The sequence below is a fragment of the Ornithorhynchus anatinus genome, chromosome X1, assembly GCF_004115215.2.
Source record: "Ornithorhynchus anatinus isolate Pmale09 chromosome X1, mOrnAna1.pri.v4, whole genome shotgun sequence".
Taxonomy (NCBI): Eukaryota; Metazoa; Chordata; class Mammalia; order Monotremata; family Ornithorhynchidae; genus Ornithorhynchus; species Ornithorhynchus anatinus.
Window position 1 is genome coordinate 110,187,872 of NC_041749.1, and position 14,833 is coordinate 110,202,704.

The 14,833-nt window shown below is 55.7% G+C and overlaps 3 protein-coding genes across 5 annotated transcripts; 2 read left to right on the forward strand and 1 right to left on the reverse strand.

Moving 5' to 3' along the window:
* Position 1: 1 nt before the first annotated feature.
* ALKBH7 (alkB homolog 7) lies at positions 2-14,729 on the reverse strand. Of its 3 annotated transcripts, none has more exons than XM_029050540.2 (4): positions 14,398-14,729; positions 14,090-14,263; positions 13,864-13,988; positions 2-99 (listed from the first exon to the last, which is right to left on the reverse strand). In XM_029050540.2, exons 1-4 carry the CDS (start codon positions 14,662-14,664, stop codon positions 24-26), a joined length of 642 nt encoding a protein of 213 aa, XP_028906373.1. In that variant the 5' UTR covers positions 14,665-14,729; the 3' UTR covers positions 2-23. The 3 variants fall into 3 exon arrangements, with proteins under 3 accessions (XP_028906373.1, XP_039766068.1, XP_028906372.1); XM_039910134.1 differs by lacking the exon at positions 2-99 and adding an exon at positions 13,380-13,623 and having other exon boundaries at positions 14,398-14,727; XM_029050539.2 differs by lacking the exon at positions 2-99 and adding an exon at positions 13,389-13,654 and having other exon boundaries at positions 14,398-14,711.
* GTF2F1 (general transcription factor IIF subunit 1) lies at positions 5,411-11,081 on the forward strand. The gene is made up of 13 exons (XM_029050533.2): positions 5,411-5,534; positions 5,629-5,675; positions 6,164-6,236; positions 6,393-6,586; positions 6,760-6,930; positions 7,046-7,233; positions 7,310-7,457; positions 7,635-7,699; positions 7,805-7,924; positions 8,027-8,100; positions 8,266-8,404; positions 10,546-10,666; positions 10,775-11,081. Exons 1-13 carry the CDS (start codon positions 5,523-5,525, stop codon positions 10,977-10,979), a joined length of 1,557 nt encoding a protein of 518 aa, XP_028906366.1. The 5' UTR covers positions 5,411-5,522; the 3' UTR covers positions 10,980-11,081.
* On the forward strand, positions 11,170-12,939 carry PSPN (persephin). The gene is made up of 2 exons (XM_029050541.1): positions 11,170-12,393; positions 12,500-12,939. The coding sequence occupies exons 1-2, from the start codon at positions 12,291-12,293 to the stop codon at positions 12,850-12,852; spliced, it is 456 nt and encodes a 151-aa protein (XP_028906374.1). The 5' UTR covers positions 11,170-12,290; the 3' UTR covers positions 12,853-12,939.
* Positions 14,730-14,833: the final 104 nt, after the last annotated feature.

Sequence of the window (14,833 nt, forward strand, 5' to 3'; positions counted from 1 at the left end):
CGCCCTCTCAGTGTTGTCTGATGTCATAAGCAATGTTCTAATGTCTTAAAGACCCTCTGGGGCTGAGGCAGGTGGGACTGGGCTAGAGCGAAGATTCTCCTTTGGCAAGGAATAGGGGAAGTTTGAAAACAGAATCAGAGATGAGAATATAGGCAGGATTATTAGTAGTAGTATAGAAGTATTATTAATAATAAACATGCTGATGATGGTATTTGTTAAGTGCTTACTCTGTGGCAAAAACTGGACTAAATGCTAGGGTAGCTACAAGTTGATGGAGTAGATGGGGTTCAGAGTCTAAAGGGGGAGGGGACCAGCTATTTCATCCCCATTTTACGGATGAGGAAACCAAGGAACAGAGAAGTTAAGTGACTTGCCCAAGGTCACATGACAGGTAAGCGGAGGTGCGGGGATTAGAACTCAGGTCCCCTGACTTCCAGGCCCGTGCTCTTTGGAGAACCTTGAAGGAAGCTGATGATGATAAGACAGAGAAGACACACAGGAAGCCACTGGAGTGTTTTAATAATAATAATAATAACCATAACAATTATTATTATTATTATTATGGTACTTGTTAAGTGCTTACTATGTGCCCAGCACTGTGCTAAGCCTTGGAGTAGATACAAGTTAATCAGGATGGACACAGTCCTTGTCCCACATGGGACGCACACTCTTAATCTCCATTTGACAGATGAGGTAACTGAAGCCCAGAGAAGTTAAGCGACTTGCCCAAGGTCACACAGCAGACAGGTGGCCGAGCTGGGAGGAGAGATGGGAGCTGAGCACCATCTCAGGAAGGTGATCAGTGCAGTGGCAGGTGATGATCTTGCATCTACCCCAACACTTAGCACAGTGCTTGGCACATAGTAAGTGCTTAATGAGAGGCTGAATGGCTGATGCAATAGTCTAGCTAAGGCAACAGCCAGACCTTGCAGCAGGGTGGGAGCAGTCTGGGTGGAGAGGAAGGGATAATGACCAAATACAGAGCAGCTCTGATATGAGGAGCTCTGATTAGAGAAGCAGCGTGACTCAGTGGAAAGAGCCTGGGCTTGGAAGTCAGAGGTCATGGGTTCGAATCCCAGCTCTGCCACTTGTCAGCTGTGTGACTGTGGGCAAGTCACTTCACTTCTCTGGGCCTGTTACCTCGTCTGTAAAATGAGGATTAACTGTGAGCCTCACGTGGGACAACCTGATTACCCTGTAACTACTCCAGCACTTAGAACAGTGCTCTGCACGGAGTAAGCGCTTAACAAATACCAACATTATTATGAGGAAAGTGTAGAAGCAGCGTGGCTCAGTGGAAAGAGCCCGGGCTTGGGAGTCAGAGGTCATGGGTTCGAATCCAAGATCCGCCACTTGTCAGCTGTGCGACTGTGGGCAAGTCACTTAACTTCTCTGTGCCTCAGTTCCCTCATCTGTAAAATGGGGATTAAAACTGTGAGCCCCACGTGGGACAACCTGATCTCCCTGTATCTATCCCAGCGCTTAGAACAGTGCTCTGCACATAGTAAGTGCTTAACAAATGCCAACATTATTATTACCTAGTCCTGGCCCTGGCCCTGCTGGATGGTGAGGCAGAGGTGACAATCCTGCAGGGCAATGATAGGGAAGGAGCAGAGGAACAAGGAAAGGCTGTCCCAGTCACAGAGCCTCCCCTCTGCCTCCCCCGTCAGGACTGGGCTCTTTCCTCTAGGCCAGGCTGTTTCGTATTTTCAGGGTGCCGATGAACATGAACTCGTTGTGGACAGGGATCGACTGTCTTTATTGCTGTATTGTACTTTCCTAAGCCCTTAGTACAGTGCTCTGCACACAGTAAGCGCTGTTCTGGGAATGGAGAGGCAGGGGAAACTTTTTTTAATGATTCATTCATTCATTCAATTGCATTTATTGAGCACTAACTCTGTGCAGAGCACTGTACTTAGCGCTTGGGGAAGTACAATACAGCAATAAAGAGTGACAATCCCTGCCCACAATGAGCTCACGGTCTGTCGGGGGGAGACAGGCATCAGTGCAAATAGACATGAATATAAATAAATAAAATTACAGATATATACATAAATGTGGTGGAGCGGGGAGAGAGGGGAAGAGCAAAGGGAGCAAGTCAGGGTGACGCAGAGTGGGAGATGAGGAAAAGTATTAACAAATTCTTAAAAGTATTTGTTCAGCACTTGCTATGTCCAGCGCTTAGAACAGTGCTTTGCACAAACTAAGCGCTTAATAAATGCCAACATCATTATTATTATTACTAGGCACTGGGGTAGATGGCGTGATTATATTGTCTTGTTTTTGTCCGTCTCTCTCCCCCAATTAGACTGTAAGCCCGTCATTGGGCAGGGATTGTCTCTATCTGTTGCCGAATTGTACATTCCAAGCACTTAGTACAGTGCTCTGCACATAGTAAGTGCTCAATAAATACTATTGAATGAATGAATAGTAAGCGCTCAATAAATACTATTGAATGAATGAATGAATAAAAGCAAATCAGGTTGGCCACACTCCACATGGAGCGCACAGACTTAATCCCCATTTTACAGATGAAGTAACTGAGGCCCAGAGAAGTTAAGTGGCTTGCCCAAGGTCACCCAGCAGACAAGTGACAGAGCTAGGATGAGAACCCAGGTCCCTCCCCTGACTCTCAGGCCCGTGCTCTATCTACTAGGCTAAGCTGCTTCTCTCAGTGACACTGGATTAAGGAGGCTGGAGATCCCCTGTAGTTCCACCACAACTGGAGGTAATAATGTTGGTATTCGTTAAGCACTTACTATGTGCCGAGCACTGTTCTAAGCACTGGGAGACCAGAGTGTGGGTTCTGCGTGGGGTGGGGAGGTGCTGGGACTGAGGACAAAGAACTAAGGTTTCCTTCCTCATACCACTCCATTTGTCTGCTGTGATCTGGGGCAAGTCACTTAACTTTCTCTGTCTCATTTACCTCTTCTGTAAAATGGAGATTCATGATAATAATAATAATAATTGTGGTATTTAGTAAGCGCTTACTGTGTGCCAAGCACTGTACTAAGCGCTGGGGTGAATACAACCAAATAAGGTTGGACACAGTCCCTGTCCCACGTGGGGCTCACAGTCTCAAGCCCCATTTTATAGATGAGGTTAATGGAGGCACAGAGAAATCAAGTGTCTTGCTCAAGGTCACACAGCAGACGTGGCAGAGCAGGGATTAGAACTCCATATGGGACATGGGCTGGGTCCAACTTAATTAGCTTGTATCTACCCCTGTGCCTTGTATTCATTCGTTCATTCAGTCGTACTTACTGTGTGCAGAGCACGGTACTAAGTGCTTGGGAGAGTACACTATAACAATAAACAGTGACATTTCCTGCTCATAAAGAGCTCACAGTCTGGGCGGGGGGCAGACAGACATCAATACAAATAAATAAAATGAGAGATATATACATAAGTGCCATGGGACTGGGGTGGGGGAAGAGCAAAGGGAGCAAGTCAGGGAGAAGCAGAAAGGAGTGGGAGATGAGGAAAAGTGGGGTTTAGTGTGGGAAGGGCTCTTGGAAGGATGGGCCTTCAATAACGCTTTGAGGTGGGGAGGGAGTAATCGTGGGATTAGAGGAAGCAGGACCTGGGCCAGGGGTCGGCGATGAGACAGGAGAAATCGAGGCACAGTGAGAAGGTTAGCACTAGAAAAGCAAGGTGTGCGGGCTGGATTGTAGTAAGAGAGTAGTGAGGTGAGGTAGGAGGGGGCAAGGTTGATGGAGTGCTTTAAAGCCAATGGTGAGGAATTTCTGTTTGATGCAGAGGTGGATGGGCAACCACTGGAGATTTTTGAGGTGTGGGGGGGGGGGGCGGGGGCGGGGGGGTGACATGTCCTGAACGTTTTTGAAGAAGGATGATCCGAGCAGCGGAGTGAAGTACGGACTTGGGTGGGGAGAACCAGGAGTATAGGGCCGGGCACATAGTAAGCGCTTAACAAATGCCATTAACGCCCCCCAAAATAAACAGTCGCCCCCTCCCCCCGTGTTTCCTAATAGGGAAGGACGTTATCTAGGAAGAGAATGGGAAGGGAAAACCATTTCTAACCTCCCTAGCACCTCGGTTGCTATGGTGACACTTCCTAGGTAAAGCTGGGGGAGGGGAGTCGGGGGGGGAGTGGGGTAGACGGGTGTGACGCAGTACTGCATCACATCCCCCGCTCAACGGGCCTGCCGCCCCATCTCTTCCGGGCAAGGGAGAGGAGCAAGACGTAAATCGTTCGTTCACCAATCCGAGCAGGTCGGAAGGGGTTGGGTCTTGTTCCATTTCCCTGTCATCTCTGGCGAGGTAGTGCCAGACCTGAGTGATAGGCGATCCGTCGGTTGCCATTCTTATCGTGCTACGTGACTAATAAAGTTACTCCCCGCCCTACTGTTGCCCGGAAAACCCGAGGGAGGAGCGAAATGGGGTCGAGAGGGAAAGCGGGTTGCCTTTGGAAAGCCCCACAACCCTTCCTCATGCTTTGAGGCAGTATTGCCCTCGATCACAGAAATACCGGATCCCCTGCCTCAGTGTCCCCTTCAGTCGTCCCAGCCCGGGGAGGAGAGTGGCGGGCGAGGAGCGGCTTTGCGAGATGGAAAAAAAAAATGCTGGCCCCCGAACGTGGGAGTCGGGACACCTTTTCCCGAAAATAGACTCTGGCCCCAGCTACTCTCATATTTCAGGGAAATGCTTTGGCGGGATGGGGAGGGGGGAGGAGGTCTGGAGCCAGGATAGTTGGACGAAAAAATAGAGGTAACCGAATCCAAAAAAAGGATCTTAAGCCCAAATGGCCCGGTTCATTTGAAGGGCTTCAATAAATACTCTTGATTGAATATTTTCGAGTAGCTTCTAAGGCCTCGGCTCCCGCCCCCGTCCCCAAACGGTAGTTCCTTTGGCATTTTACCCTGCTGTAAATCTCAAAAGAGTCTCTCGGTTTCCCTTCCCCCTATGTTGGGGCCTCCCTCGGGGGCACGGGCCGTCGATGTAAAGATTTGACTTAGCGCTATCGAATACTGCCAGAGGCTCCCCGGAGCCGGGTCCCACACGGTGACCGAGCCCCCCGAGGCCTATTCGCGCGCTCTAGGCGTGGGCTTAGATACCAGCTCAGCAGCCACCCGTCTCCTCACGCTGAGGAAGCTGAGGGGGAGAAAGGGAGGGAGGTTCACTTCCGGGGCAGAGAGCTACGGTTTCTGCGCAGGCGCCGGAGGCTCCGAACTTTCGTCTCGTGGTCGGACCTGAGACCCCGTGAGAACAAGGCGCCGGGGGGAGGGATGGAGGGTGGGTGGTAAAGTCCGGGGACGGGGACAGAAGAGAGCGGGACGGAGGGGGGCAGGAGGGGACGGAAAGAAAGGGAGGGGAAGAGAGGCAAGCGTTCTGCTTTGATCACTCGGTGGTATTTCTTGAGCGCTTATCGTGTGCAGAGCCCTGGACTAAGCGCTTGAGGAAAGTACACTACAATAGTAGACACGTGGACAAGTGCCCCGTCCACACCGAGTTGCTTTTCGGGCCTCAAATCACCTCTTTTCTCTGCCCAGTCTGCAGCTCTCATGACGTCCTTGGTAAGTCTCAGGCGGGAGGGGCCGGGATGGGGGTGGGATGGGGGATCCCGGCCCCCGGCCCCACCTCGCGACCCCTATATCCATTTTTCCTTAGGGAACCAGCAACCAGACCGTCACTGAGTATGTAGTCCGGATTCCCAAGTGAGTGTCCTCGCCTTCTCGGGGGGAGGGGCGGGAGAAAGAAAGAGGAAGGAAGAATGTGGCCGCGACTGGGTTTGGCTTGGTGTAAAGAACCCGGGCCTGTTTCTGTTACCAGCTCCACTTACTCACTTAACTTCTCTGGGCCTCAGTGTCCCCGTTTGTAAAATTGAAGGTAAAATAAAGAGATTTTACCCCTCTCCCTTAGGTAGTGAACGCCATGTGGGACAGGGACCGTATCTGACCTGATTATCTTTTCTCTACCCCAGTGCTTAGCACATAACACATAGTTTGTGCTCAAATACCACTGATTGATTAAAAGCTATAACCAGTCAATCCGTCACATCTGAGTACGTACAGTGGGCTGAGCACTGTATCAGATGCTTAGGAGAGAACAATCCAATAGAGTTGCTGCCCTGACTTGCCCAGGCTCGTTTCTGGGGTTGCTCTACACTTCACTCCCCTGGTGTGCTGACTCAGTTTCCTCCTAGAAACACCCCAAAGAAGTATAACATCATGGCTTTCAACGCCGCAGACAAGGTCAACTTTACCGCCTGGCACCAGGTGAGAGCTCTGGCTCCCGGTCCCATCCTGAGCCACTTGGGGCAAAGCCCGGGCTGATGCTTCTGCACAGCCGGGCGGATGGGAGGGGAGGGCGACCAGGGCTGAAGTTGGGGTCAGACCCCAGAGACCACCCCTCCTCCTTTCCCGCCCCCGTAGGCCAAGATGGAACGAGACCTGAGTAACAAAAAAATATATCAGGAAGAGGAGCTGCCTGAGTCCGGGGCCGGCAGTGAATTCAACCGCAAGCTTCGCGAAGAGGCGCGGCGGAAAAAGTACGGCATCGTGCTCAAAGAGTTCAAGGCTGAGGACCAGCCCTGGTTGCTCAAAGTTAATGGCAAAGCTGGCAGGAAGTGAGTGCACACCTCTCTGTCCCTGCCTCTCTCCCTGGGCCCTGGCTCCAGGCTACCCAGCTGGGCTTCCTACAGCAGGGGGTGTAGCTGCCAGCCATCGTGAAGGGGTGTGTGTGTGTGAAGAGGGGGTGTCTGCCGGGCGTCCCCTCTGACAGTTGCGCTCTCCTTTGTAGGTTCAAGGGGGTGAAGAAGGGTGGGGTGACCGAGAATGCCTCCTACTATATCTTCACCCAGTGTCCCGATGGTGCCTTTGAGGCTTTCCCGGTCCACAACTGGTACAACTTCACCCCACTGGCCCGGCATCGCACACTCACTGCTGAGGAGGCCGAAGAGGAGTGGGAGAGGTGTGAGAAGAGTGGGAGTGGAGAGAGAAGAGGGCAGGCCAAGGGTTGGGGGCGGTGGGGGGCAGGGGACCCTGACTGGAACAGCTCCACGGTGACCACTGGACTTTTCTTTCAGGAGAAACAAAGTACTGAACCACTTTAGCATCATGCAGCAGCGGCGGCTGAAGGACCAGGACGACGAAGAGGAGGAAGAAGAGGACAAAGAGAAGAAAGGGCGCAAGAAGCCCAGCGAGCTGCGCATCCATGACCTGGAGGACGACCTGGAGATGAGCTCGGATAACAGCGAAAACAGCGAAGGGGAAGGTGAGGAAGAAGGGGCTTGGCCGGCAGGCAGGTGGCAGCAGCCGGGCTGGCTCTGACCTTTCCCTCCACCTGTCAGGGGAGAAGATTGTCCATGACAAGAAGAAGGGGGCGCCCCCCAAACGGAAGAAGAAGAAGAAGAAGGGCTCAGATGATGAAGCTTTTGAGGAGAGTGATGATGGGGACTTTGAGGGCCAGGAAGTGGATTATATGTCAGATGGCTCCAGGTCAGCATACCAGGAGAAGGGCCCTTCAAGCCGGCCCGCCTCCCCCTTTTAGGCTAAAAGTGCCAGAGCCTGGGATGAGGCTTTCTCAGCTCTAGTACCTCGGTCCAGTAGCAGCAGCACGGGATGGATGCCCCTCCTTCAACCCCTGGTCCCCCTTTCTCTGTCTCTACCTTACAGCAGCTCACTGGAGGAGACTGTAGGCAAACCCAAGACAACCCAGCAGGAAGAGGAAGGCCCCAAAGGTACATTCCCCAGCTCAGCACTCCGGGCTCCTTAAGTCCCCTCTTCAGAAGCCCTGCTCACCCTCCTTTTCCTCCTGTGCGCGCCCCCGCCCTCCTCACCCCCAGGCGTCGACGAGGAGAGCGAGAGCAGCGAGGAGAGCGAGGAGGAGAAGCCGGCGGAGGAGGAGAAGGAGGAGGAGGAGGAGAAGAAGGCCCCCACTCCCCAGGAGAAGAGGAAGAGAAAAGGTGAGTGCTGGTTTTGGGTGGAGATGGGAGACTGCCCTAGGGGCAGAGGCGGGGGCCAGCTCGGCTCTAACCTGGCCCTTCCCCTGCCCCTGGCGCTCCCAGACAGCAGCGAGGAATCGGAGACTTCAGAGGAGAGCGATATCGACAGCGAAGCGTCTTCTGCCGTCTTCATGATGGTGAGCAGGCCAGCTGGGTGAGGGGCCAATCGAAAGCCCCTCGGAGAGGCCGAGGCCTATTCCTAGGCCCAGGAGGCGGGGAGACGGCCGGCATGCGTGAGTGACGCTGGGCTTCCGAGTCCCGGGTTGAGCCTCTGGTGACTCTTCGCTTTTCTCTCCACCCAGAAAAAGAAGACACCCCCAAAGAAAGAGCGGAGGCCGTCGGGCAGCAGCTCTCGTGGGGACAGTCGCCCGGGAACTCCCATTAGCGACCTGGCCAACACCTCCTCCACCCTGCGGGCCGCCGCCTCCAAACTGGAGCAAGGTAGGCGGGCTCCCCCGATCCACCGATCGATCCATCAGTGGGATTTATTGAGCGCCCACTTGGGAGAGGACAGTCCAGCAGAGTGGGGAGATAATAATAATAATGTTGGTATTTGTTAAGCGCTGGGGTAGACACAGGGTAATCAGGTTGTCCAACGTGAGGCTCACAGTCTTAATCCCCATTTTACAGATGAGGTAATTGAGGCCCAGAGAAGTGAAGTGACTTGCCCACAGTCACACAGTTGACAAGTGGCAGAGCCGGGATTCGAAATCATGACCTCTGTCTCCAAAGCCCGTGCTCTTTCCACTGAGCCACGCTGCTTCTCTAATACGATCCCTGCCCTCCAGGAGCTTACACTCTAGCAGGGGACACAGCTATGAAAATGAATCCCAGATACAGGAAAGCAGTAGAGTGTAAGAGTACGTACTGCAGTATTGTAATGGGGAAGGTGGGGTCGTTACCTAAGTGTTTAGGGATTATAGACCCAAGTGTCCAGGTGATGCAGTAGGGATTGTAACATCCTAGAAAGCAGTAGTAGATTGTAAACCTTTAGAGGGCAGAAAACGCATCCATGACTCTATTGCCCCATCCCGAGCGCTTACTATGGGCTGAGCAGTGTACCGAGCGCTTGGGAGAGTGTAGTTCATTCATTCAATAGTATTTATTGAGCGCTTACTGTGTGCAGAGCACTGTACTAAGCGCTTGGAATGTACAAATTGGTAACAGATAGAGACAGTCCCTGCCCTTTGACGGGCTTACAGTCTAATCGGAGGAGAACATGTTCTCTGTCCTCAAGGAGCTTGAAGTCCTGAGGGGGAGACAGACATTAAATTACGGATAGGGGAAATGGCAGAGTGTAAGGATATGGACATAAGTGCTGTGAGACTGAGGGTGGGATGAATACCAAGAGTTTGAGTTTATAGGTCGGAGGGCATAGGTGATGCAGAGGGGAAGATAAATAGGTGAAATGAGGACCTAGTCAGGGAAGGCCTTTTGGAGATGTGATTTGAGTAGGGCTTTGAAGAGGGGGAGAGTGGTGGGCCGTTGAATACGAAGGGGGACTCCCGGGCCCGAGGGAGGACATGGGCGAGGGGTCCGCGGCAAGATAGAAGAGACTGAGGTTCGGTGAGTAAGTTGGCGTTAGAAGAGCCAAGTGTGTGGGTTTGGTGTAGTAGGAGAGCAGCGAGGTACAGTAAGTGGAGGAGAAGAGACCGAATTCCATAATGCCCATCTTTCTGTTTGATGCCAAGGCAGGTGGGCATCAAATTGGAGGTATTTGAGTAGTAAAGAGATGTGGCCTGAACGTTTTGCTTTTGTTTTTTTTAGCAAAATGATCCAGGCAGCTGAGTGAAATTTGGACTGGAGAGGGGAAAGACAAGGGGCAGGGAGGTCAGTGAGGCTGATTAATCAGTAGTGTTTTTTGAGTCCATACCATGTGCTAAAGCACTGTACACCTGCTGTTTGGAAGAGAACAATACAGTGGAGTTGATAGACATGTTCCCTGCCCACAAGGAGCTCACAGTGTAGAGATTCAATAGTCAAGGGTGGGATGTGATGACAAGAGCTTGGATCAGCACCCTAGCAGTTTGGATGGAGGAGGGCTGGCCTTTATGAATTGAATGAGAAATAAGTTGAGGAAGACGGCAAAGTTATGGGGAGGGCGGTGATGCTGTGGATAGTGATGGGAAAATGCAGGGGAGGACAGGGTTTGGGTGGGAAGACTAGGAGTTCTCTTTTGGACTTGTCAAGTTTGAGGAGTCGGCGGGACGTCCGAGTAGAGATGTCCTGAAGGCAAGAGGAAATGCAAGACTGCAGAGGTGAAGGGAGGTTGGGGCTGAAGCGGTAGATCTGGGGATCCTCCACGTAGCGATGGGAGTTGAAGCTGTGAGAGTAAATGAGTTCCCCAAGGGAGTGGGTGTCGATGGGGAAGAGAAAGGAACCCAGAACTGGGCCTTGAAGAACCCCCGCAGTTAGGAGCGGCAGGTAGAGAGGAGCCTGTGAAAGAGACCGAGAAGGGCCAACCAGAGAGGTAGGAGAACCAGGAGAGAAAAGCCAGTGAGTCCATGGGAGCATCCCTCCCCCGATCATTCTGAGACAGCTTTTACCTGACGCAAAACACTGTGGCCCCCATCTGCCCCCAGGGAAACGCCAAACGAACGACACCCCAGCCGCCAAGCGCCTGCGCCTGGACGCCGGGCCCCAGAGCACGTCGGGCAAGTCCACCCCGCAACCACAGTCTGGGAAGTCCACCCCCAGCAGCGGGTAAGGAGAAGGGGAGGGAAGAGAGCAGGAGGAGGAGGAGGTGGTCGGGGTTGGGGGGGATTGTGTGCTGCTTTCCCTGGCTCCTACCTGCTCGCCCCCCAACCCCAGGGACGTGCAGCTGACAGAGGAGGCCGTGCGGCGCTACCTGACCCGCAAGCCCATGACCACCAAGGACCTGCTGAAGAAGTTCCAGACCAAGAAGACGGGGCTGAGCAGCGAGCAGACGGTCAACGTGCTGGCCCAGATCCTCAAAAGGCTCAACCCTGAGCGCAAGATGATCAACGACAAGATGCATTTCTTCCTCAAGGAGTGAATGGAGGCCCCAGCCCTCTCTTGAGTTGGGGTCTATTGGTGGGAGGGTTGGGGGAGGAAACCCAATTTCCATTCCCTACTAGAGTAAATGGATTTGATTTTTTATGACTGTTGTGAGCTCTTGGGGGAGGGCGGGAGTGAACCCTGGCCCTACCCCTTCACTTTCCACATTTATCTTGGGATCCAGGAGGCCTAGGCTGCCTCCCCGCCAGGTTTCCAGAGGCCTAAAGCCCCTGTCAGCAGCACCCTCCCCCTCCACTCCAGCTGCACTTGGCTGCCTCTGGGAATGCTTGGGATGACAGGCTAATTCCCGGAAAATTCCTGACATTCTCAATGGGAGGCCAGCCTGCCGCCCCCACCCTCCCACCTGGCCCTCTTAGCCTGGCAGGGCAAAGCCAGGGAGCAGGGGTGGCTGAGGGTTCTCTTCCCTGGTCCTCCTAATGGCCCAAATCCCTTGCTCCACCTGTGCTCACCCAGTGGCTGAGCTCTGGGTTGAGGGAAGCCAGACCCAGGCATTTCTCTCCCAAGGCTGACCCTGGCTAAGGAGAGAGATGGGAGAACAGGGTGGCTACTAACAGTCCTGATCCAAGCCCATAGGCTTGGCCCCCGGGCTGGGGGGAGCAGCACTCTTTGAGCCCAGCTCTGGGCTGGGACAGTTGAAAGGACTGGGCCTTCCATTACAAGGGGATTCTCCTGGTGGGCCAAGCCTGCTCCCTGGGTCACAAAGCTGGGGTTTGGGGCCATTCCTCAGCATTCCAGAGGGGAGTAGGGCCAGCAGGCTGGGAGGGACTGGCTGCGGGGTCCAGCCCCACCCCACTCGGACTGGGCCCGCCAAACTCCTAAGAGTGGGGGAGTCTTCCTTTAAAGGTGCTTCCTAGGAGTGGCGGGGCTAGAGGGAGGGAACAGCTGTCTGCTTGCGACTCAATTCATCAGTTTGGGGGCAATGGAAACAGATGGGAAATTTCCATTGACTGGTGGTTCCAAGTCTTCCATAGTCCAGTGAAGGGGAGGGGGTGAACTCAGGATGAGAATGGTTTGGGGGGAGTGGAGGGGGTGGGGGGAACCAGACATGTCTCTGGTGAGTTGTCCCCCCCCCTCCGCCCCTGTCAGACTCAAGGGGGATTAGATGCTCATTGCTCGGGGCCAATGGGGGAGGGGGTGGGGGCGTCTCCCTGTTTACGGCCCAGGGCCGGGGGCCAGGCTCCACGCCTTAACGGCGCCGACCCCTGCCCCTCCCTGCTCCCCAAGGGTGGCGGGCAGGGGATAAAGTCAGGGCGCAGATGCATGGGGCTCACAGGACCCACAGCACAGCATGGACTCTGCCCTGCTCCTGCTTGGTTTCTTGCTCCTCCTGAGCTCCCAACCTGGTGTTGGAGAGACCCCTCCGGCACCAGATGAGGATCCTGGGGTCAGGGGTAAGGAGGACTGGCAGGTGGGGAGGGGGTGGCCAGGCGGACTCCTCAGCACCCCCACTCTCTCCCCTCCACCCCCAGCTCAAGCATCCTCTTCTACCTCTTTCAGGGTCCCAGCCCGTGGCCCCAGCCACGCCCAGAGGCCGGCCGCCCAGAGCCCTAGCCGGGCTGGACCCCGCTTGCCAGCTACGGAGCCTGCCCCTGCAGGTGAAGGAGCTGGGCCTGGGCTACGCCTCGGACGAGACCATCGTCTTCCGCTACTGTGCAGGCCGCTGCCCCCGGGCCCGTACCCAGCACGCCCTGATCTTGGCCCGGCTGCTGCAAGGCCAGGCCGAATGGCACGGGCTGGGGGAGCCCTGCTGCCGTCCGACCGGCTACGAGGACGTGGCGTTCCTGGACAACCAGCACCACTGGCACCACCTGCCCCAGCTCTCGGCTGGTGGATGCAGCTGTGTGGGCTGAGCCCTGGCTTCAGCCCCAGCTCTTTCCCCCTGCCGCCGCTTCCCTCCTCTCCTCCTGCCATGCTGGGACTCGCTTCTTTCTGTAGCCACCGGGCCCCCTCCGTCCTCTGGTTGGTTGGGGTGGGAGGAGGCCCCATCTCACCTCTGCTCTGACTACCCTAACCGAGGGAGGCACTTATTCTTCCGCTCCCCCTTTTCTTGCACTGGGCTCTGCTCTATCCATTCCTAACTTATTTATTTATTGGGGCTGGTGGATGGGGAGGCTAGTCAGAGCTGGCTGCCGCCGGGGCAGGCCATGGTGGTCTGTCCTTATTCCCGCTTCATAATAAAGAGGAAACTGCTGAGCCTGAGCTGAGTAACGTGTGTTCTGGACCTGGAAGGGAAAGGGGAAAACAAAAGGGAGGTGGGGGAGAAGGATGGGACAAAACACGCGACAGGCTAGACCTCTCCCCCCTGTGCCGCCTCTAGCCAAACGCAGGGAAGAGGAGGGAGGGAACAGCTGGGGACGCATGGAGCCAACCAAAGAGCGGCTCTTTCGAAATGTGACTTTATTTATAAATAACATAGGCGAGGGGGAGCGGCCCCGTCTCCCACGCCCTCTGCTTCCCAAGGGGCCCTCTGGCCGGCCGATGGGTCAGCAGGGAGGGGGAGGCAACGGCGGGGGCAAGTCTGGGCCACGGTCTCCCTCGGGGAGGGAACGGCAAATAACGGAGATGCGGCGACCTCGAGGCACTTTGCGTCCCGCAAAGAAGGACTCCTGGTCCCGCAGGATCTGGTGGGAGAAGTCGTAGCGGGCAGGACCCCTGGGGGAGGGGAGAAGAGGGGAGAGGGCTGCTCCTCCGCTGACACCACTCACAGCTAAGCCTTCGGCCCCTTTCCCTGCTCTCATCAGCCACCCCTAAGCGGGGCACGGCCCAACCCTCCGGCCCCCCACACCTCAATTGAGGGCGTGAATTTACCGAACGCCTACTCCGTCCAGAGCACTCACCCCCACCTCAACCCCCCCCACTACCTGAGGATGTAGAGAGAGCGCCGTTCCAACAAGAGCTCCAGCCACTGCTGGGGATCATGAGAGTCAACCAAGCGCATGACACTGGTGGAGAGCAACGAGAGGCCTGCAATGGTGCTGCCACAGAACTGGTCGGGGGAAAAACACACGGAAGGGGCAGAGAGGTCAAAATCAACTGGGGAGGGGCAACCCCTTCCCCTCCCCTCTGCCGGATCCGTGGCTGGCCCACCTTGATGCTGTCGACGTGGGGCTTGATGTAGCCACTTTGGTCCAGGTCCAGGACGTGGACCAGGGGCAACTGGGGCTGGTCTGGGTCGAAGGCGGCTGCCCGGACCCGCTGCAGGATGGCTCGGCTCGGCTCCGACCAGCGCGACTTTTCTGTTTCCCGAAAGCCGTGGATGGCCTAGAGGGCGGGCAGGAGTGGGGGGGGGGGGGAGGGTGAAGAGGAGAGAGGTGAGGGGTGAAAAGGGCGGTGAAGAGGAGGGGAGAAGGGCAGGCCGAGGAGGGGAAGCTCGGCCCCAGCCGGCCGGCACTCACCGCATCCCAGTGGTCGAACTGGTAGCGGCGGCGGCGAAGCTGCGGCTCCAGCTCCCGACTCAGGGTCTCCTCTTCCTCAAGGCTCAGGAAATCGGGCTGCACCACGGCCGAGGCCCGTAACCGGGCAAGCACGGCCTGGCCCGAGCCGCGCACCCAGTTCGGTTCTGAGCCCCCGGCCTCCCGGCGCGCCCCGGCCCCCCGCCCCAGCAACAGCCCCGAGAGCCGGCGGAACGGGCGGAGCGGGGGGCGGCCGCCGCTCGCCGCCATCGCCCCGACCCCTTGACCTCAGCGCCGAAGGGGCCTCCGCCCCCTTCAACCCATTCGCTCGCTCCGGCCCGCCCCGCCCCTCGCCCACCAACCGTTGGCTGGAAAGGGATGGGGAGGAGCTTCTGGCTCCGCCCAAAGCCCCCCCACGGAAATTGCCCCGCTTCCAGCA